This window comes from Podarcis erhardii, assembly GCF_964252035.2.
Source record: "Podarcis erhardii genome assembly, chromosome: 9".
In the NCBI taxonomy this organism is placed as follows: domain Eukaryota; kingdom Metazoa; phylum Chordata; class Lepidosauria; order Squamata; family Lacertidae; genus Podarcis; species Podarcis erhardii.
Window position 1 is genome coordinate 24785881 of NC_138512.1, and position 24402 is coordinate 24810282.

At 42.9% G+C, this 24402-nt stretch overlaps 1 protein-coding gene and 1 long non-coding RNA gene across 6 annotated transcripts in view; one reads left to right on the forward strand and one right to left on the reverse strand.

Annotated features, from left to right (window-relative positions):
* Positions 1–24402, forward strand: part of DLC1 (DLC1 Rho GTPase activating protein) — a 254199-nt gene that overhangs the window by 15654 nt on the left and 214143 nt on the right. For all 5 annotated transcript variants that reach the window (XM_081875618.1, XM_081875622.1, XM_081875621.1 and 2 more), the window contains exon 2: positions 3198–4341. In XM_081875618.1, the coding sequence (XP_081731744.1) occupies positions 3313–4341 (1029 nt within the window). In that variant the 5' untranslated portion in view covers positions 3198–3312. The remainder of the gene's footprint in view (positions 1–3197; positions 4342–24402) is intronic.
* Positions 5418–5834, reverse strand: LOC309349745. Its single transcript, XR_014160159.1, has 2 exons — positions 5737–5834; positions 5418–5692 (listed from the first exon to the last, which is right to left on the reverse strand). It is a non-coding gene; the product is annotated as an uncharacterized lncRNA (long non-coding RNA).

A 24402-nucleotide genomic window follows, 5' to 3' on the forward strand; every position in this document is an offset into this window, starting at 1 on the left:
TTGCATGCGACATTTGTGATGTGGTTGCCATCATGAACCCAAAGCTGACAGACATCTCTTTATATGTACATCTATGGGCACATGCCGTTCCAGATGATGTCAATCATGCTAGGGAGGTCCCTGATTGGGATGTATTTTGCTATTTTGGCATGATTCATATTGTCTCGAATGGGGCATGTGTCACTTGACATGTGAGTAATTGCAAACGCACTCGCACAAATCAAGTTTCCAACAAGCTGTTGGCATCCTTCCTGTCTTGAGAGACAATGGAGTGCACCTCCAAGGGAAATGTCAAACTGAAGTGACCTCCCTGGGGCGCAAGCCTGGGCAATTTGTATGGAGGCCCTGAGCTGCCCAATCAACAAGACACCCCCCCCCAGCCTCACTTATATGGTCCAAAGGGCAGCTGAGCATTATGTTTTGCGCAAGCTTCGCTTCAGGAGTTGCTGGAAGGAGGCATACGAGGTGCCATCCAACAGCCTTAGAGACTACACTCTGGATTTGTGTAGGGTTTACCTCATGGGTAGGCAAACTAAGGCCAGGGGGCCAGATCCGGCCCAATCGCCTTCTAAATCCGGCCCGTGGACGGTCCAGGAATCAGCATGTTTTTACATGAGAAGAATGTGTCCTTTTATTTAAAATGCATCTCTGGGTTATTTGTGGGGCATAGGAATTCGTTATTTTTCCCCAAAAAATATAATCTGGCCCCCCACAAGGTCTGAGGGACAGTGGACCGGCCCCCTGCCAAAAAAGTTTGCTGACCCCTGGTTTACCCCTTAGCCTTTTCTTCTCCCAAAGATATCCTGCAAGGCAGAAGAGGTTTAGGACCAGAGTTTTTCTTCTCCTAGATGTGCTACCTTCCCTGGTTGACGAGCCTTATCTTCCCCTATTCAATTCAAGTTTCCAACAGCATGCGTGCTATTTGGATAGCCTATGAATTGGGCCACAGAGTCAGCAATGGTTTCTCCCGTCTTACTAGAGGACACCTCCATGCTGAAGATATCATTATTCAAGTATGCTGGGACTTCCAAACTCAGGGACACTCGGAAACACAAAGACCTGCAGAAAAATTGCTGGAACAACCCAAGGCCCATTAATCAGGCCAGAGGACTGTGTAATGCTTGCTGGGATTCCCCCCCCCCTCCATTTATATTTATGAATTATTGTAATGTGCTGGCTTTCCTATGACAGAATTGCAGAATCTTTTACTGTGTTCTTTGTTTGTTCACCTCTGATTTTATCTGTTCTCCACTTCATTAATCCATGTTTACAACAGACAGCTGCTTTAAGCAGATGAACAAGGCCAGTCACTAACTGCCTATTAATCAGGCGATTAAATGGATCATTTGTATGTCACCTTTTATTTTGTACAGCAGAAGAGCTGCGATTGGGAACATGAAACCAGAACAAAACAATGGGTGGTTCACTTAATTACTATAGACTACAAGCCCATGCAAACAATTAAATTACCCCTGAGTGAGTTTTCTTGTCCTGGAGTAACTTGGGACTCAGCTACATTAGTAAAAAAGAAACCCAGCATTTTGAATTCATAATAAACATGCAACACCAGTTGGTGCCGGAGAACAACATAAAATTTCTTTGTGGTTTTCCATAGTGGTCCCCCCCCCTTTTGTTATAACAATTTAATTTCTAACTTATTTATAGCGTTTTTTCCCCTGGGTGTGGATCCACCCTTAGTCAACAGTATCGTCCTATCAAATGATAAGGAGAATTATTCTAACATACATCAACTACCAATGTGCTGTAAAATGTGTAGTATAATGGGTTCTGAATTATCATCATCATCATTTATTAAATTTATATACCGCCCTTCATCTGAAGATCTGAAAATGGTTCACAAGATAAAAAAAAAAAAAACAGGATAGAAGCACAAAATGAATAGTTGAAACAAAACAGTAACCTCCCTCCCTCAACCACATTTAAAAGGCCATAAAATATAAATTAGCCAAAGGCCTGGCTGAAGAGGAATGTTGTTCCCTGGCGCCTAACCATGTATAGTGAAGGTGCCCGGTGAACCTTCCTGGGAAGAGCATTCCACAAATGAGGAGCCGCTGCAGAAAAGGCCCATTCTTGTGCTGTCACCCTCTTGTGGAAGAGCCACATTAAGAAGGGCCTCAGATAATTATCGCAGTTTATTGGGAGAGAAGCGGTCCTTGAACTATTGTGGCCTGAATGGGTTCTAAGAGTGACATACTACACTCCTAGCTTCAAGGAACATCAGTACCTTTTAGTTAGCATGCTGTATTTAAAAAATCAAGAAGGGACAATAAGGGAAATCCCATAGCTGTGGTATACAGCACATGCTTTCAGGTCTCAGCATTTAGTAGCAAGCCTGAGAAGGACCTCTGCTAGTAGGATCAATGAGGCCCTCTAATCAAGTAGACTATGTTGGACTGTAAGGCAACTTTATATGTTTATATTCAGGTGTGTGGGACTGTTTCAAGCATATCACAAACTGAACACAACTCACATTTAGACAGCCTTCCAGTGATCTTGTAAATAGTCTGGTCATCTGAAAAGCTCCAGTACCTATTCTAAGAAAACCATCTACTCAGTAAAATGTTTCTGCCTTCTCTGATAGTGACAGTGAAGTAAGTTGGGGAACACTAAACTGTCCTTGGAAATATTCTTCTTAAAAATAATTAGGGAAGATAATAGTTCTAAATATGTTCAGCCTAGGGTCTAAATTTACCAATGTAACAAAAAAAAAATGAATATTCTAGAATGTATGAATAGTTCAAAAGGCAGGCATTGAAATTCAGCCTTTGACAATAATGTGGTGCTTGGTTATTTTCATGAATAGGAAATGTGGACTTGTGTTGTGTACAAAGACTCACAAGACCAATGGCTTTTAAACCCATGAAAATAGCTGTCTCATGACAGAGGCAGTGATGAGAGACTCATTGTCAGTTTTTGGCTTATGGAACCTGTTGTGTTCCCATAAAGTTCTTTATAGCATTCTGTTTACTTCATTTGAGGGAGTAATCAGCAAGGAGGCTATGCTAGATTATAGCTTTTGCCTTTGTTGGAAAATGATTAAAGTTATTCTGCAAAACATCTTTCTAAACTCTTCATAACTCATGCACTTACTGTTGCTTTTCCATACTTCCCTCCCCGCTAGATGCGCTTCTGTTACTTACATTGAAACGATAATTTATTTCTTCTTCTTTTTACAGAAGATATGCAAGAGGTAAAACCATTTCATCCTGCAGAGAATTTCATGGAAGTCATAATGTTTCCTCTGGCCCTCTTTGCATTACACTGTGGAACCTGTTGCTAAAGTACTATGACATGTCTCTAGCAATCAGAAAAAGAAGCTGGGAAGAACACGTGACCCAATGGATGGGCTTGCCGTTTGGGTCTATTGATTCTAATATATTATGCAGGCATGGCCTAGTAGCTGACAACTTGCAAGCAGGTATGGAAAATGACAGACTTCGGAGCGAAAGCCAGAAAGAAAGAAGTGCTTCCTTGCCGGACTGCTGTCATGGTGGAGAACTGGGAGGTTTCCCCACAAAGCTGCTTGGTAATGTTTCCAGAGAGGTAGATGAAAATGACAATCATCAAGAGGAAGAAGAATTTCCCTCCCTAGAGGCTAGCACAGAAACATTGGTGAATGTTTCCATTGGTGGTGATAATGATGCCGAGGACAATGACGTAGAGCTCTCTTTGGAGAAAGTCAACCACCAGCTTGGTGACCCTGAAGAAAAATGGTCAGCTGAAAGGAACCAGTCAGAAGGAGGAGCAGGACTCTTCATGAAGATGGACCCAGGTGTGGAAGCAAAGGAAGACTCCAGTCATGCCTTGGATTCTGCTGGGAAACTTCATAATGAGACAGATCCCAAAGCACTGAAGGAATATATTTGTGATAGCAGAGAAGAGAGACTAGAACTTTGTTACAACAGCTCCAATGAAAATGAAGAGACCCCAGAAGAAAACTTCTCTGAGCCTCCAGATGAAGGAGAATCAATGCCTGATAAGAAGATGGCCTGTGATATTGTAGCTGCACAGAGGCATGAAAAATCGAATGCTCCTAAAGATGGGAATGAAAAAACAGTCTGTGGTCAATTATTTGATGAATTTTCTCCTGGTCCGTGTAGTGACCTAAATGTAGTTATTGCAGACTCCAGAAATGTTCTTGTGCCATCACCTGGTTCTTGTTTTTTATCGGAGGAAAATGTTCTGGATGAAAATGGCTTTGCGTGTGCTCAAGACAAATGCATCAAAAGCACATCCCTGGTGGAGCGTATAAGTGATTTCAAGAACAACACAACCACACACGAGCCTACGGACGGTCAAGTCATTTTGCGCAAAAGAAAGGTAGGACGTGTAAAAAGAAAAAGTGTTGCTGTTGTTTTCAGATTTCCTGGGAAATGTGTGTTCCTAGGCAGAAGCTGACAGTTGAAATAGCTTGGGGAATGACTGGGTGTAATCCAGTGTCAAATTAAAACTTAGTCAATGAGACCTCAGTAAGCTGAAGGCAGCGGTGTGAAACCTCTAGCCCATGGGGCTAATTAGGCCTGCTAGGCCTCAGAGGTTGGCCCACCAAGGTATTTTTGGTAAGCCATGCTGACCTTTCCCCCTGCATGCTGACAGAAAATGGAGGCAGTTCAAAAAGCATTGAATTTGGCCTACAAAGAAAGACTCGGGAGTGCACTTAGAGTGCAAATCTGCTTCTTCCTTCAAGCCATAGCTTGAAGTGGTTCAAGCTGGGCAAAGGAATAATCGGCGGCTCAAGAGTACACTCCAAATTCTTCCTTCGCAGCCACAGACTGCATGCATATCATATGACGACAGGTGATTGACAAGTGAGTGACCCCACCCATCTGTCAAAGTGTCCCATGTAGGGTTGGACACCTCTGGATCCCCCTCGCCACAGCCTAACTTGAAGGCTTCAGTTGGCATATTAGAAGAAATTCAAAGTTCACAGTCAGTCTAAATTAGCTTGGGGCTGGAGAGGGATCCAGTTAACTGCTTCATCTGGCCCTAGGTGCAACCTGAGATCAGCATAGCACTTAGTGGAGTCAAAATAATTCTAGTTAGTGTGATTGGCAAAACGCCTCTATAGGGCTTCACGCTTTTCTAAGTTATCACAGTTTTACCTACATGGGAAATGGAGGGGTATTTGGAAGACCCTGCTCAGGTGAACAACCAGCACAAATCTGAAGGGAAGTGGACATTCAAGAGAAATGGGTGATTCAGGGTGGACAAGAAACTGCACTTTTTCACACAGTGCACAGTTGAGGTTCCCTGCCACAACTTGTGGTGATAGCCACTGTGGTGATCACACAGGGTCCCCAGACATTTAACGGTCTATTGATCCCTGTGTCACCACTGTGCTCACTTCCCCGCTGCCACAACCCGTTACTCTCAGGTAAAACACTGAGTCCAGACTGTTGTTAAAAGTGAACCAAATAAACAAGTTTATTTTATAAACATTAACAAGTTTATGGTTTCTCAGATAATATTCCTGTCAGTTTCTTAAATTTAGTTTCTTTACCAGCCTATACCTTCCTAATACCTTCTGACTGATTATATCAACTGTTTGACTGACTCCTCTTAACAAATTCTCTCACTCTCTCACACCAGACTAGCCCAACCCACAGACTTATCTTCTCCGTTTCTTCTAACTCCAGATTGTCTTCTCAGCCACTCTAACTCTAACTCCTAACTCCCCCCAAAACCCTCTGTGCTTAAACCTTATACACAGTTAACTCTGCCCCCTTGGGTTCCCATTGGTTAGTCATTTTACAATAAGTTAACCCTTTCCTTATGAACCTAGTATGATGTCACACCCCTAGGAGGGCAAACGCCACAGCCACCAACCTAAGTAGCTTTAAAATAAAAAGGTAAAGGTACCCCTGCCCGTACGGGCCAGTCTTGACAGACTCTAGGGTTGTGCGCTCATCTCACTCTATAGGCCGGGAGCCAGCGCTGTCCGCAGACACTTCCGGGTCATGTGGCCAGCGTGACAAGCTGCATCTGGCGAGCCAGAGGCGCACACGGAAACGCCGTTTACCTTCCCGCTGGTAAGCGGTCCCTATTTATCTACTTGCACCCGGGGGGGCTTTCGAACTGCTAGGTTGGCAGGCGCTGGGACCGAACGACGGGAGCGCACCCCGCCGCGGGGATTCGAACCGCCGCCCATGCGATCGGCAAGTCCTAGGCGCTGAGGTTTTACCCACAGCGCCACCCGCGTCCCAAAATAGCTTTAAAATAGTAAGAGACAAATGTTGGGAGAATAAGGCCATCTGAGATGGCTGTTGGGCCCACGTCCTTCTTGGGGCTTCCCATAGGCGTCAGAGGCTGTGGGAAACAGGATGCTTGACTTAAATAGGCCTTTGGCATGAGCCTTACATCCTTAGGAAAAGGCTTTTAATCAAATTAATGAAATTTCTCTGGGATGTTTTGACACTTCTTGATACGAATGTTCAGTAAGTGACTTTTGTCTAGAGACAGACTGTGCATTCCCACATTGCTGGCTCTGGCTGGGTGTCTCTAGGGTCAGGCATCAACCAGGTCACTCCCCTCTGCTCTTCTCATATCCGCTTGTACTAATTGGCCCGAAAAAGGGCAAATTTATGTCAGTATTGATTCAGCAGAGCAACCCCAGGATTAGCCTCCTTTTCAGCGCACCTGAGACTCCTACGGAATGAGGAAATGACTTATGTGAGGTGCTAGCTGGGGTGCGCATAAGACAGTTACAGTCACATTTGAAAGCAATTTCTGGACAGCACAAATAGCCCTCCCCCAGCCTGCCGCCCACAATTCTGACAAAGGAACGGCAAGCGATTTTAAATCCCTTGTGACAAGAGTCCTCCCCAGTCCCCAAATCCTTATTCATGAGGTAGGATTAATTTTGCTTGCAGCTGGGCGTTAGGATTAAACTGTAAATGTCGCTTTTTCTCTGGCTATGTTGTTAGCTCTGTCAAAGTTAGACAGTGCCTGTGGCGAAAATCTTCAAAGCCTCCATATTTGACAGCAGCGGCTAAAGTGGAATGCTGACTCTCCCATTTTCCCTGTTGCTAGGAAGCCTATGCAGAGGAACAAGACCAGGCCTCTGTGTCTGCTGCTTTCTATAAATTGTAGGTGAGATCACCAAGCTTCTCGATGATTCAGTCCAAGCAGGCCAGCCACTGGAAGAAGAATCTGTAGGCCTTTCCAAACTGCTGCTTGCTGCCTCAGTAAGTTGCCCTGCTTAGACATCCAGAATAGTTAGGCTGGCCTTCCCTATCTTCTGGAAGACATTAAGATTTTGTTATGGTTGGAATCCATTGATCCTTTGATGGAAGATTCTAGAATCCCTCCAGCTCTTGTAAGACTATAAACTCTCATCCATGAATGTGGGCCATGATGGCTAGGGCTGATAGGATGTCCGAGTCCAACAGCACACCTGGGTTTCTTATCGCTGCTATGAACAGGACAAGCACCTTCACAGATAAAATCACATGCTCCCAATCTTATACATATTTACTCAGAAGTAAGTCCAACTGAGTTCATTGAGACTTCCTCCTAGACAGGTGACTGCAGGGTTCAATTGTATGGATACATACCTGGGAGTAAGCCCCAATAAGCATAGTGAGACCTACTTTTGAATGAATACACACACACACACACACACACACACACACACACACACACAGAGGTTTGTAGTTCTCATCACCATCACCAGTGGAGGGACATTTATGACATATCCTTTATCTGCACTGTACATTGAAAATGGTATTAATCTACGCTAAACAGTCACAACTTCCCCCAAAGAATCTTGGGAACTGTAGGTAAATTTTTAAAAAGCCACTGTTCCTAGAGTTTCCTATGAAGAGGGGAGAGGGAATCACTCTGAGAACTGTAGTCAGAGATGAGAATAGAAGTCTCCTAACAATTTCCAGCATACTACAGTTCCCAAGATTCTTCGGGAGAAGCCATGGGTGTTAAAAGTGGTATGGTACTGCTTTATGCAAATAGTGCAGGTGGGGTGTAATGGTTCTAGGGGTTGCTCGTGCGTAAACCGGCGCCATACCTGGCTGGGTTGCCTGAGTGAACCTTTTCTGTCCGGACAGCCACTCGCCCGTGGCTGTCTCAATCGCTGGCAGAATCCGTCAGTGGGCGTTTCTTGAACTTCTTCCAGCAAAGAAGCTCTTTGACGCCTAGTCTCCGCCTACTCTCCCTGCGCGGAAGCCTTCTGCGCAAGGAGGGTGTGGGCAGCGGAGGACCCGTGCTCTCCCCGCTGGTCCCCGGCGAGGAGTCGTGGGACCGCCTCACCAATTCCCCCATCTGCCCCCCTTCTCCACTGGTGCTGCACTGATTTCCTTCCCCAGAAGATGGGCTGCTTCTCCCCATCCCGGGACGCTCTCCGGAATCCCTCTGGAGCCCCCTCTCTCCCTCTGGCCCTGATGGCAGTTCCCTGACATGGGGCTTTAGCTAATGAAGCTTATACCAAAAGCATAAATGACAAACTTATCAACAGGGAAAAAAAGCAGTGGAAAACTCACAATTTTGTTGCACTAACTTGTTTAATTAGAATTTATGCATTGTGGTGTTCTTCGGTTTAATTTATTTAGATTACTGTGTAATTTGTACTTGGAATTTACGCAAACACCATCATAAATATTATCTCTGTCCCTTAGGAAGCTATGGAATGCTATCCCACAGACTTCTGCCATGTTTGGATAGACCCATGATAGATTCCAAACAATCCAAAAAGAATTTAAAACAAGTGCTGAGCAAAACAGAGTCACTAATGGGATGATTCGAGGCCATGGCAGTGCAACCTTTTATGCAAATTTAAATTTTGACACATTTTTGTGACGGCAGGCAGCTATAAATTTTAGAAGCTGCCAATTTTGTCTAGACTGCAAACCCGAGAACCATACTGCAACTGCTATGCCTCAAGTCAGGAAACACTTGGGTTTCAGCTGCCTAAAATGGTAATAAATGCAGTTTTATATATGACTTTATAACCGCTTGCCAGCATCTCCTTGACTAGCATCATGGTGCTAAAGTAATTGATGTACAGTAGATTCCTCTTTAACTAAATCATCAAAACCTTTTATTTTCCCAGAAAATAAACTATAAACTATGTTGATGTGAACCTAATAAAAAAGTCCCTGTTCTAGAGGTGGATACCTTAAATCAAGAGAGTTATTCATTTAGGAACAAAGTGATATTACTAATCAAGAGTTCTCAGTAATTTCGGAAAATGAGTTGCAGACACAGATGGGGTTCTTCTCCAATTGCGCTCTAATATTGTTCTCTCTCCCCCCCCCCTTAACTCCCTGCCTTTTCCAATCTTACTTTCATCAAACCTCTAATTCTCAAGCCACTTCCTACTCTATCCACATTCTTCAGCTGCCCTGCCACCAATCCCAGTTGTCCTTACTCGTTTATTTTCCAGTTCGTCTTCCCATTTAGATTCCTAACCCTTGATGTCACTGCTTATCAGCACATCACACATCCTTCTTTGCCTCTAGGGCTGTGTGAAGATTTCCATAGCCAAACTGGTCTTTGCATATCTTACAAGAGTTATCATCACTTCTTGGGATGCTGCTGCTCACACTAAGCAACTAGAATGCTTGTGAACATTCCTTGGGACTCATAGAAGCCCATTGGTAAGAGGAGTATGACAGCAAGGAGAGAGGTGGCAAACAACTATTGGCGTTTAGCTTCTTATATCCAACCTTCAATACTGCAGAATTTTCTTTTGTGCATGCGTCCACATACGCAACACTGATGCTGACGACCATAGCTTCCAGTTTTCAAGCTGTGCGTGTATATCGCCAATGCCGTAAGATTCTCTGCGGGTAAGAATCCTAGCTCAGGATCACACCTTCTAATGCTGAACTCAGACCCAGCATGGTGACATTGTGCAACCCCTGAACAATAAGACTGAGGGATCTGCATATTAGGGACGCAGGTGGCACTGTGGGTTAAACCACAGAGCCTAGGGCTTGCCGATCAGAAGGTTGGCGGTTTGATTCCCCACGACAGGGTGCACTCCCGTTGCTCGGTCCCTGCTCCTGCCAACCTAGCAGTTCAAAAGCACGTCAAAGTGCAAGTAGATAAATAGGTACCGCTCCGGCAGGAAGGTAAACGGCATTTCCGTGCGCTGCTCTGGTTCTCCAGAAGCAGCTTAGTCATGCTGGCCACATGACCCGGAAGCTGTATGCCGGCTCCCTCAGCCAGTAAAGTGAAATGAGCACTGCAACCCCAGAGTCGTCCGCGACTGGACCTAATGGTGAGGGGTCCCTTTACCTTTTACCTGCATATTGGGGTGAATCCCACAGATTGCAGAAGTGTTTTTTTAAAAAACTTAGGGGGGAACCCCCAGCCAAGAAAACCCAGAAAGTGGGCAGGTTGTACATGTGTGCAGCCATCCGAAGAAAAGAGAGTAAAGGAACATATAATGAAAGTGAAACTTAAGCAACTTCTTTGCCCCTAAGGGGCTATATATCTACCTGTCTACGTACCAACCTATAGATTGCCCTTGGCCACATGGACAATTCTACTGAAGATCCACTGAACTCACAAAATGTTCTTCAACAAAAAGTAATGTGAGTAATGTCCCCAAGCCTGTACATTTATCTCTTCAGATCCAGAAGAAAATTCCTGGCCAAAAAAAAAAAGATCCCATGGTTTCATTGTCCTTGTTTCGGGGGGGGGGGGATGCCTTCAAAAAGACACTGAAAAGACTTCTTTTCATTTTCTTTTTAACGTTGTCAGCGCTTGGAATTTCAGAAAGGGAAAAGCAACGCTAGGGAAAGTGTATCACTCAACACCGAGCAGTTCCAGGACTGCCTTCTCATCGTGGCTTGTTTATTTCTAGAGCACTCATTCATACCAACACACTGATGCTTTGTAATTTACTGCCAGAGTAGAGAAAGAGATGAGCGAGAAGAAAGACCAAGGAAATATACAAGCGGAAATAATGTTCGGCCTCGTATGATTTGTTGGGTCATTGCTAGACTGGGCTTTGTACCTTGATACCATGTTCCTTTTTCATGTTCCATTCCCATCTGGCTCAGTTCCCTGGACATGACAACTCAAAAGATAATCTGGATGATAGATCTGGAAGCAAGGGCAGCATTTGGACTGAGACAGAGAAGCCTGTGATTGTTGTTGTTGTTTAGTCATTTAGTCGTGTCCGACTCTTCATGACCCCATGGACCAGAGTACGCCAGGCACTCCTGTCTTCCACTCCCTCTCACAGTTTGGTCAAACTCATGCTGGTAGCTTCGAGAACACTATCCAACCATCTCGTCCTCTGTCGTCCCCTTCTCCTTGTGCCCTCCATCTTTCCCAACATCAGGGTCTTTCCCAGGGAGTCTTCTCTTCTCATGAGGTGGCCAAAGTACTGGAGCCTCAGCTTCACGATCAGTCCGTCCAGTGAGCACTCAGGGCTGATTTCCTTAAGAATGGAGAGGTTTGATCTTCTTGCAGTCCATGGGACTCTCAAGAGTCTCCTCCGGCACCATAATTCAAAAGCATCATTTCTTCAGTGATCAGCCTGTGATAGAGGAGGCTGAATACTTGCTAATTTATACAGTATATATTTAAATATGAGTCCATACCTGGCGCTTTCTATTCTTCTTTTGCTTCCTTAATCCTTTCCAGTTTCCATGAATGTATTCATCGTTCTCCAATTCTTAGGTCATTCTGTACTGCCACTTAACAGATGCCAAAGGCAGAACCAGCCCAACTGCTGGGCAAAATGAGGCAACTGCCTCAGGTAGATTATGTTGCATGGCAGCATGGGCAGCCTTCTGGTTGAGCCTCCTAAGACCCCACCCCTTGTCCTGAGGCATTCCCTCTGCTGGAGGATAGGATCCTGCTCCCCTCCAAACTAGACTGATGCTTCAGATATAGTAGAGGATGATATCCTGTCACCATTGTTTCTTTCAAAGATTTTCTTGTGTAACAAAACAAAGAAAGAAACAGAGAAAAGTCTCCACTTTCAATTCACAAAGTCTTTTTCACAGTTCCTTTATGTTCAGTATGAGTCACTGTTATCATAGACATTGTGAGGTTGGTGGGAAAGAGGGGAAAGAGAGAGGGGAGAGGGGGGAATAGTGATCTTTCATTGTATTGCTTAGTGTTTGTGCAGGGTTTTTATTTCTTCTTCTTTTTTGTTCACTAAGGAAAGATACAAATACACTTTATATACTTTACAAAATAAAAACCATATTCACCAAAAGAAAATTATAATATATATCTATGTGGCTTCCCTCCACCACAACTCAACATCCTTTATACTATAATGTCTTTTTTACATTGTGTCTTTATATAAATCAATTTATATCCATTGATAATTTTACTCTAAAAATGAATCGTGTTTGTGCAGGGTTTTTGTGTCAGCTTCACATGGGTAGGTCTCTCTCTCTCTCTCTCTCTCTCTCTCTCACACACACACACACACACACACACACAGCATTGTTGAAGTAAGATTAAACTGCCAGCCAAGGCAGCTTTTGTATGTCGAATGAGGAGGGGCCGCCATCTTGTCTGTCTTCTCAGGCAGCAAATTGTCTTGGACCCAATGCTTCCATACCTGGGTTGCGACTTTGAGCTCAAGGTGCATATCTGTCTAACTATTTGACGCCACCTGTACATAAGCTGGCATTCCTGCTTTTTGAGGTGTGAACTTCCTCCTACCTCCTATATTAGGCATTGTAATGCTCTGCCCAGTTCTTAAATAGGACTTTTGTGTGTTAAATCCACTTATTTTCCCTTTGTTGACTTTCTGTGCTAAAGCTGGAACTCATCCACCCCTGTCTTTGCCAACATTTGTGAAGTCTGTCCTTCTTTCCATTCTTACTGCCAACAGCCCTCTCTCTCTCTCTCTCTCTCTCTCTCTCTGTCTCTCTGTCTCTCTCTCTCCTTACACCTCCATAGATGTAGTACAGTGTTTGCTGACCTGAAGCTCTCCAGATATTTTGGACTACAACTCATGTTGGTGCCAGCCAGCACAGCCAATGATTGGGGGGATGATGGGAGTGGTAGTCCAGTAATTTCTGAAGGTTCTCCAACCCTGGGTTATGCAGTCAAGTCAATAACATCTCCTTACCTGCTTTCTCTGGTGCCTTAGATATATGTAGGATAGGATATAAATATCCCTGGCTAATTTGCTTGATACACGGTGAATAATAATAATAATAATAATAATAATAATAATAATAATAAATTTATTTTTTATACCCCACCCATCTGGCTGTGTTTCCTAGACACTCTGAGCAGCTTACAGCACATAAAAAATTGTAAAACATTAGACATTAAAAATGTCCCAATACAGGGTTGCCTTCAGATGTCTTCTAAAACTCAGATAGTTGTTTATTTCCTTGGTATCTGATGGGAGGGCATTCCACAGGGTGGAACGTTAGTGTTAGTCACCTATTTGTAATGGCATTAATTAATATTTTTAAAAAATCAAACAAATACTTTCAAAAGCAGTGTTAGAAACTGAGATATGAAAGGCAGGAGCTAAATGGCACCTTAAACCTAGGTTATAGGCACCCCATGGAGTGTCTAGGCGTGCTTTTTATATAACAAGAATACAAAACTGAAAATGAATGAACTGCAGCTAAAATCTTATGTTCATTTTTCACATGTCTGTGAAGACTGCAAAAAAACAAAACAAAAAGCCATACTTCCCCTGCCCACCCCCCTAATATTCTTATGAGGGTCTTCATAGGGTCTTCAGAGAGTGGGTGGAAGTGAGGAGGCAGAAAAAGGTCCTCCTTTTCTTCCAGCAGTGGCAATTTTAATCTGAAATCTTAGGCTCAGTACTGTACCCAGAGCTCAGAAACAGCTTACACTAATGAACTTCCCTGTCACAAAATGCATCTGGAACAATGGGAGTTTTGAACACTGATCAAAACAGTTTAGTAATATAAGTCCTTTCATTGCACAATACAGTGGTACCTCTGGTTGCGAATGGGATCTGTTCTGGAAGCCCGTTCGCAACATGAAAAGAACGCAACCCGCAGCGGTGCGCCTGCGCACACACGGGTTGAGATTCGCCACTTCTGTGCATGCGCGTGACGTCATTTTGTGCTTCTGCGCATGCACAAGTGGTGAAACCCAGAAGTAACCCTTTTCAGTACTTCTGGGTTGCCGCAGGGCGTAACCTGAAGGAACGTAACATGAAGCGGACGTAACATGAGGTATGACTGTATAAGAAGGAAGGGAATTTAATTTAGCTACCTCTGTTTTGTAGCCTGCTTTAACTGTTAACATATAACAGCAATTTAAGTCTGAAGGAGAGCAAAGATCACCTGGTCCTACCAAAGCTATGATAGGAAGAGTGCAAAAAATTATTAAAGTGGTCAAGAAAATTACCGGCAGATGAAAGCTCTCACTAATATAAAAAGTAGATCAGGTGGGGGAAGAGCCAATGGAGAGCAATAAGGAAATGCCGGTCTTAAGTAGGCACACAATCTGCAGTGTTCCTTCTCCAAAATAAAGATGTATGTTAGAAAATGAGGAATTTACATGTTTTGAAGTAAAGAGTTGACTGAGATATTGCTTGTAAGACTGCATTTGTATGCAGTTATATAATGCAACATCATAGTTCTGTGACTTCACATATTCATCCATAGCGGGCATACCTGGGAACTATAGTTCACTTCTTACAAAGTTACAATTCCAATGCTGTTAACAAAAGTCAGTTATTGTCAGGCTTTAGGTAAATGGCTTCCTCCCTCCCTTTGGCCGTGGATAAACAGAACAAAGCAAAAAATAATCTCTTACCATTTAAAGAGATTTTCAGGATCACTGCGAAAGAATAAAGAGTCCATTCTCGGAGTAAAGGTGCTCCCAGTTAAGGTTTACACCCCGAGTCATTTCTTCATCTTGCAACTTATCTGCTTGTTATGACCTTGGGCTGGGCAGATGTAGGCTGTCCAGCGAGAGAGAGTCTGTTAACTCTCTCTCTCCCCCAGTTCTTCTTCTCCTAGCTGTTCACCACCCAGTTCTTCCCAACTTTTGTCTTCTGAACTATGTCCCTCTACAAACCACTGTTCCAAATCTATACTGTCCCTCTGCTCCTGGGCAGCTTCAGGATCCTGACCAGGAGCAGGGGTGGGGGGAGGTTCCCACCACAACCCCTTTGTGCAGCCTTCCTCAGCACGGTCTCTGGCAGTTATAGGATTCTCTGAAGGAAGGAGGGTGCATTCGATACATGGTGTGGGTGAAACCAGTGGGGATGTATTTGTTCGCCATATGTTTTCATCCCATGTGCTAATCCGATGGACAGTTTATATTTCCTGATCTATTGTAGTACGCAATCTGCAAAGCTACATGTTTCCTGTCTCACCAAGTTATAATGTTGGAATTTAACATTGCTGCTGACGTCTTGCCTACTGATGGCTTCTCACATATGTGAGAATATACAGTGTTAACAACACTGTTGTATCTATCTAACATAATTTCCAGTACTGCTGATATTATCTCCATGTGTTCTTCAGTTGTTTTCACTCACAAATAAATGAGCCTTCCAATTGCCCATCAACTAGCCCAGTTATTGTCAGTAAGGGGCATGAATGATGAAAGGACATGAATGATGGCTGGGGGGTTTCCTCCTCACAGTGAGATGGTGAGACTTCCTGAGCTGTGCTTATCAGAATTATTATTTTTAAGCATTTTATAATGCTGAAGCTGAACGGAGTAACCTGTCTTGTAGCTGTGTGTGATTGTGATGCTGAGAAGGGAAGACATGGAAAGTTTACTCCAACTGCAACTTAATTGTTGTGAGCTGCAGTGTCATGAACCATGGCAAACCTTGCTGTGTTTTTCCTAAAGATGTTTTTCAAGGGTTGAATTGTCATCCATGAACTGCTGACCTAAGTCTCAGACATGCATCTGACCGTGAGTAACTGACTGACATACTCTCTAGTCCTCAAGCGTTCAGCAGCCACAGTTACAGATATGTTCAACCTTGGGGCTGGGTGTATGAAGAAGACTGGCAGTATCGGTTCTTAGTTTTTCATTCCTAAAGTATAAGGAAAAATAATCTATGCTGAGAACAATACGATAGTTTGTGTGGCTGGAATAAAACCAAGATTCCAAAGGTGAAAGGACAACTGGATATAGCTCACTCAACCATTTCCTAGTAAAGTTAAAAATACGTTTTGCTGGCGGGAAAATGGCATTTGTCATTTGAGAAAATTGCTTTATTTCAGGAGCAGTCACACGTAGCAGAAATTTCTTTGCCATGTGTGTAGGTTTTACAGTGTTTCCATCGTAATAGCACTGCTGAAATAGAGATTTTCAAGGATACACTTTCCAGAAGCTACCACTTCAGAACTAATAATTTAAAGACTTTCGCATTCTCTTGTGATCTCCAAGTAGGAAACACCAGCAGCTTTTCGTCTGTCAGGAAGTAGCCTACACTGATGTCATTGCCATGTTGCCAGAGCAAAGCCCTCTGGGAACCTAACTGAGGGCTCTCAGGAGTAATATCTGAAAGGAAATGTGTATCTTTTCCATTCATCACTGCAGTGTTTGCTTGAAGTCACTACAAAAGCAGCCTTCAGAGAAATTACTTTGCTCAATATTTGAAGGCCAATAGGCTTTGCGAAGTTTTACAGCTGTGTGTCTTGCCTGTTTCTTTGAGGGGGGGCGGGGAGAGAAACAAACTTGAAAAGAAAACCATGTGGGTGGAAGGTTTTGCTTCTGCTTTTTAACAGAACACTGAGGGGGCAATCACAAAGGTACCATCAACCGAAAATAATAGATTTTCACCATGCGATTGTCACCTACCAGGAAGAAGAAGAACCCATGTGATTAGCCCTGAGCATGTGGCGGCAGACCTTGAAATTGCACATCCGTGCGATAGGATGAAGTATGGAAAAGCGGCTCCTTATGTTGCTGACGTAATCTCTAAAGAGCATCTCAGTCACTGTGAAAATGAAACAGAAAGATGTCCTGAGCCATTCAAATTGCCTGTATTAGCATAAGCCTCTTACCAAATTAAGTTTGATGAAAACAATAGGAAATTATGCAATGCTGCTGGGGACTCTTAAGGCCCCACCCCAGTTGAGGTGAGGAGAAATTAACACTGTGACGGCACCAGTGGTTGCAGGTGCTTGTAATGAAATGCTGATGGCATTGATCAATTGTCCACCCAAGGAACAAGCGTGTTTGCACCAATGCAGACAGATCCTAATATCCCCTCATAATGCAATGGGTATATAAGGGAGTAAATGATTTAAAAGAGTAAAGGGTAACTTATGACTCAGCTACACTGGCAAAGAAAAAGCACATTGTATGTGTTATATATGCATTATAACACTGTGGCACCAGATGGCGCTGTGGAGTTCCATATTTTGCCAACCCGATTTCTCATACAAAGTTTATAATGTGTTGAACTGAAACGCTTCTTTGATGTGTCTAGATCCAGCCTTAGTGTAGTTTTTTATCCTCCAGATCACTTTAGCTTATCTCTTTATTTTGCCCTTTGCACCCAATCCTGCTTCCTCATCATAATAACTGCAAAATAAGCAAACTCTTACTTCTTACTCCAGGCAAACACCCTTCTTTATTGGTAGCTGTGTATAGAACACAACTGAAACCGAAAAGCAGAGCAAATAAAAGTCCCCTGGGTGGGCTCCAACTCGATCCCATAATACAAAGTTCTAATATTTAACTCTGCAAGGTGATGGTACCATACAGTGTGCTTTTTTTGAGATCGCTTAAGACTCCTGAAAATTTCATCCTTGGCCAGGGAACGTCTTGAGATAATGGGGACGGCCCTCTGTCAGATGAGTCCATTATTGTGCATGCACCTTGCCTTATTCACTGAATTTTTCGGACTGTTAGAAAACATTCTTTAAGCAGAGGCTGTCATTGTCTGTCACGTCACAAATTATTTTATTTTTTTAGTCCTAGGGGAGGCGAAACACAGCTCAAGGGGTGTGTGCACCAATTTGCACCACCTTGGCCACAGGGCTGCCTATGTTAATTAATATATATTCACACACACAAAATAGAACTAATGACTAATTTAAATACGGATGCCGTGGTCACACCCACACCACACATTTAAAGCATTATTTCACAATTATAAAATATCATGGCTTTGCCAGAAGAATCATGGGAACTGTAGCTCTGTGAAGGTCTACCTTCTCAGACTTGAAGCTCACTCAGTGACCGTGGACCTGTCACTGTCTAGGACCTTGTTGTGAGGGTAAAATAGGGAGGGGAGAACCACAAACACCAAATTTCAGTTCCTTGGAGGAGAAAGTGGTATACAAATGTAATAAATAAATAGAAATTTTTTATTTTTAAACTGGTTTTGGACTGGGCAGCCCTTCAAACAGAGAACATCATCAAATGGAGGGCTGTAAAGCAGTCCAAAGATGGGATCACAGTAACACAGAAGGGTGGCCACATGTCCACCCTTCTGTATTACTGTGATCCCATCTTTGACTGGTTCCTATTAATCCGTGACATTTCTGAAATTTGCTTTTCATACCATGACCGAAGCATTAAATGTCGCCATCTTTCCACACATGCTCCGAGTCCTGGATGCATGCGGATGGCATGGCGATCCACATGTAAATCATTTTTGACAACCTGGATTTTCGTTGTTTTGAAACTGTATCACTTTGCCTGGCCCAGGAGGGATGTGGGCTTAATAGCCGTTCATTTGTTCCAGGTCCAGCAGGTGTTACAGGAGGATGTGACATGTGTGGATTACTTGGCACATTGTGAGGATGTTCAGAAATATTTGGTGTGGAAAAACATATTAAATGAACGGATTCATACGGGGAATTACTGGCAACGGTGCTTGCTTGTAATGAAGCTCTTTTCAACTTGGGAAGTTCAGCTAGATAACGTGGATGTCGAGTTTCATTTCTCAAAGGGAAAAGGGCCTCCTGTTTTCAAAGAGCCTTTAGAAAGCATTCTCAAGGAATGGCCAGCAGCCCATCAAAGAACATCTGGAGTGTATTTATGGACAGTTATTTACTTAAGTGACTCACATTGTTGTTGTTTTTGGAAGCGTATAAACCAAGGCTGGGGAACCTGTGGCCCTCCAGATGTTGCTGAACTACAAGTGATGGATTGTGAGTGCTGTGGGAGTGCATGCAGGATTCCCATAGGGATCTAGTTGGCGACTTTTAAGAACAGGATGCGGGACTAGGTGGGTCTTTGAGCTGGTGCAACACACGTTCTTATGTTCCCATCATCCCTGAGCATTGGCCATGCTGAATAGGGCTAATGGAAGTCAGAGTCTAACAACATCTGAAGGCTCATAGTTTCCCCACCCAGATATAATTCTGTTACCGATCTGGATGTTTAGCATTCATCAGTTTGGACCATATTTCCATATATATTTTTGGATTTCCTCACACTCCTTCTGTAATATCAGGGTTCTATGGTTAGTCCCAGGGAGGTGAACGTACAATCTGTTTTATACTGTTTGATTCCACTCTTGATTTTGTGGGAGTTTCATTTTATGTGTCAGGCTGAAAAGGTAGCTGACACCTGACCAGAACCATTTGCTGTAGCAGAACTTGAACCACAGTATTTTTTGTTTCTCACCAAACAGCTGTTTCCGAACTAGTTCAGTCTTTTTGTTTTTGTTTGCTTGAGCAAACGCTGTATTACTGAGAGACCTGCAGGGTGGGTTCTACCATACCTGTTTCAGCATACAAATTGGGTTGTAACAGATGTTGAAACATGGGGAGCTCACTGTTTCTCATTGCTGATTATTTTACACTGGTACCTTGGGTTAAGAACTTAATTCATTCTGGAAGTCCGTTCTTAACCTGAAACTGTTCTTAACCTGAGTACCACTTTAGCTAATGGGGCCTCTTGCTGCCGCCACACAATTTCTGTTCTCATCCTGAAACAAAGTTCTTAACCTGTGGTACTATTTCTGGGTTAGTGGAGTCTGTAACCTGAAATGTCTGTAATCTGAAGCGTAAAAAGAAGTCTCAAAGTAGCCCAACGACAGGATAAAATGCAAATAAAACCAATTAAAGAAAGACCCAGAAAAGAAAAGAACAACTTCTCACATTCATGGTGTCACTGCATTGCTCCATCCTGCCTCGCATCATTGGCTGGGGACAAGATATCAGTGGGTCTCTTGTTCCCTCCATCCAACCACTCCTCTCCCTTTTGGCCCCCCTGGCTGAGACTCACAATTTGTTAATATCTATGGGGTGGGATGAGGGATAGATTTGAATGACCTGTATTCATTCTTCCTCTAAGGACTCAGTACCATAAATATGTAACATGGCAGAATAACATAAACCAATAATACAGCAGAGTGTGTTTTCTTACCACTGTGGGAAACCACAACCAGATCCCACATATTTTAAATAAGAAAACAGGGTTTGCGCCATTGTGCATTTCTATTTACAGAATGAGCCTTGCATGTAAATAGAACGTGTTTAAAAATATAGGAACAACAGTGCTAAAATAGCATTTCTGATTCAATCTGTACTATATAGTTTGTGTGCATTGTAGCCCCAAGTGTGGCATGAAGGTAGGAACATCAAGCTAGGAAGATGCAGTAGATCCGTTTTGAAAGTCAGAGCCCCTTCCAAAATTACCTTTACTGCCCAAAGCCAAGTGTAGAAGGACATAAAGATTACATAAGAATAGTCAGCTGGATCAGAGCAAGGCCCATCTAGCAGAACATAAGCACAAGAGCACTTTCCCCTCTCACAGTTTCCAACAACTGGTATTCAGAAGCATAGCTGTCAACTTTTCCCTTTTTTAAAGGGAAATTCCCTTATTCCGAATAGGATTCCTCGCAAGAAAAGGGAAAAGTTGACAGCTATGTTCAGAAGCAATGCTGCCTTCAACTGTGGAGTTAGAAAATACAATCAGATCGGGCAAAATTGATGATGATAATAATAATAATAATAATAATAATAATAATAATAATAATAATAAAATGTTTTTTATACCCCGCACTCCCCAGCCAAGACCAGGCTCAGGGCGGCTAACACCAGATATAAAAACAATTGATTAAAATACAACTTAAAAACAAGATTAAAATACAACATTAAAATGCAGCCTCATTTCAGTAGAAACTCAAATCAAAAAAATTTGGGCGATGAAAATGTCAAATCTTCACCAAGGCCAACTATCCAGACTGGTCCTACGTGGGCCAGAAAAAAGCCAGGGAAATCCCCAAATGGGAGTTCCAACACAGAAGGAGAAAGGAAAGAGGGGAAGGGGATCAAGTTGATTCCAAGCCAAAGGCCAGGCGGAACAACTCTGTCTTACAGGCCCTGCGGAAAGAAATCAGATCCTGAAGGGCCCTAGTCTCATGAGACAGAGCGTTCCACCAGGCTGGAGCCAGTGTTGAAAAGGCCCTGGCTCTGGTTGAGGCTAATCTAACTTCCTTAGAGCTCGGGACCTCTAAGGTGTTGCTATTTATGGACCTTAAGGTCCTCCGTAGGGCATACCGGGAGAGGCGGTCCTGTAGGTTCCTTCCTTGAGAATTGACCTGGTGCCAGCTTTCCTTCGAGGAGCTCAAGGTGCATACATCGTTCTCTCTTCCCCACCCGCCATTTTCTCCTCACAACAACAACCCTGTGCAGTTGTTAGGCCGAGGGACAGTGACTGGCCCAAGGGGATTTAAACGCTGATCTCAAGGGTCCTAGCTCAACACTCTACACACTGGCTCTGCTATGAGGAAAAATGAGCAAAGAAAGGGCATGATAGCAGTTCTCTGTTTCTCGTGATGCCTTTATAACAGGGTTCGACTTCTAGGCTCCTTTCTGAATGTTCAAGCTCCAGAAAGAGAGGTAGCCACCTTGGAACATGTCATCTGCCACACAGCTGTGCAACTGCGCTTGTTGCAAACCTGGAATTAGGAGTAGAAGCCTCCCGGCTCATATGGCAAGAGCTAGATTTTTTCTTTTTAATGCCAATGTAGCAGAAAGAAAAAGGGGAGAATAAAAACAATTGCTAGCTATCTTTAACAATAAAAATATTTCATCAATCTTAATTTAAACATACAGATTGATACAGGCAGTCCGCATGTCTAAACAGGTATCTAAATGAAATTATTATTATTGTTGTTGTTATTATTATTTGTTAATTAATTAAATTTGTATACCACCCTTCATCCATAGACTCAGTGTGGTTCACAACATAAAATTACAACATAAAAACCACAAAATGCATCATAAAATTAAAAACAATGACAAACCAATAACCCCCTTATTTAAAACACATTTAAAAGGCCATTGGATGTCAATTGACAACAGTATAACACGTGTTCAAATGTAGAAAGGTAATTGAGATTTTCAAAGCAGAATGGCCATTTAGCCTTCCAGCCTTGTAATATAAGTCTGTCTGCCATGCTAAGATCTCCTACACCCACTTTTGTTGGCCATCTGTTAGTCCCCACACTATTTCATTAGCTTGTGAACTTGGGTTTTGTTTTTTTCTGGGCATGGAAGGTAGAAATTAATGGGAAAAGAGGAATACAGCAACTTTAACTTATAAGCCAGATAGCTGTGAGCTGGAGGAGGAAGGTGACAATGATATTGCCTTCTCATTTGCTAACAATTCCTCTTTGCCCCAACCCAAAAATATACTAACAAATCCTGCTATTTGCTCCCTGCTGAGTGTGTTGCATCACACCCCTCTATATAGTTCTTAGTCCATGGGAAAATGACTAGCAGGGGATCTGGGAGAATTTTATAAAGCAGGGGGAAGTGGAGAGGAAGAAGTTTAAATTTCACTTGAATAAACTGCTCTTCATTCTCAGGGGCTCCTGTGACTAGCCGGCCTCAACAAAATTACATTGCAGTGGAATTTGCTAAGCAGAAAGCTAATCCATGGGTCCTTGATGGAAAACTCAAAAGATCTAGTAATTAGCTCTCAAAGGACTCAGCTGGTTGTTTTACAGCTGCGAAGAAAACACAGCAGAGAGTTTATTTATTGACCTAACTATCTGATAAATCAGGACAAGAGCAGAGTCTTGGAATCTTTTTCAATAGACCACCTCCTGATCCAGATGAGGTCAACACCCCCACTCAACTTCCTGTCCCAGAATGTGGGGAAAGTCTGGTAAACATAAAGCTGCACAGGATTTTAAAAGTCTCCAGAGAGAAGGTTTGTGGAAGTGGGTGACTTTTAAAGGAATGGTCCTTTTGTTAGCCGTAGTACACTGGGAATTCATCAAAAACACACAAAAACTGGGCTTTATATATTTAGCACGTCAATAAAACTTTTGGAAATAGCAGGAAATGCGAGATTCAGTGGAGTAATGCTTCACTTCTCTTTCTCTCTCACACACAAACACCTCCTGTTTACATTAAAAAAAAACTAGTTCATTAATGCCACCACCCCCACAAAATTTGCTTTATCTTCAAGATTGACAGACTCGTTGACCAGTTTCCATGCACGAGTAATATGATTTGTTTCTCAGTAGGTCACATAAATATATTCCACCGTTTCCCACCATATATGGCAATAAACATTGTCCATTTCTTTGAGAGCAAGTTTGCTGTCAAGTAATAGTATGCAGCCCTCCCACCCAGCTAGGGTTAATATTAGTGGTTCCCAATTAGCTAAGTACAGGGGAACCCCTGTTTTTCAAAAACCAATCCATGGATCCCCTTCCCTTGATTTTTCCTGCCTGAAACTGTGGCCATGATTAAGGACTCCTACCCACTGGGGACGTTCACTCAGAAATGATCTTATAAACAGCAACATAAAGCAGCCTTTGGAGGAGCTGATTCAAGGTACCTCAGTACCCACTCACAATTCTCTTAAAGACATTTACCCTGAACCATGATTAGTTCCTGAAAATCTCCTGGATAGCTCCTGAAGTCTATTGAAATATGACTCCCATTATGCTAAAGGATAAAGAAGTTATGTTTTCCTCCTTTGGCCTGAATCGCCCATTGTCTTTTTCTTTTAAGATCAGGAAAACATATTATATGAGAGTTATTTTTGTTATGGGTACCCCTACAGCTGCCTAGTCTGTCGCTTGTTTTCAGCAGTACCTTCTGAAGGCAGAGTGATATAATCGAGATAACAGGTTTACCAAGTTTAAATGATGTCTGGTTACCCTTTTAGCAACATCCAGACTGAAGTCTGACGCATTGTACGGGATGCTATCATTCCCTCTGTCTTTATTGCAGCTTTGTGGCAAGAACCAGGTGTTTTAAGCTCCCACCATGTAGTCTTGGCAACTTAAAGCATGCATTTCCTTCTGTTTTGTCTCTATTTTTATTTATTAGCTAAACTGGGAAACTTAGGTATCATGTTCCTCACAGCTGTTAGGGTGTTCCCTTGTTGATACATTAGCAGCACCTTTTAAACTTTTTACATCTGTGTGTTTTGCTTCTTCTTCTTCTTTTTTAAAAAAGCTAATCTTTGTTTTCATTAGGGTTTGAAAGTGCCTATTTTTAT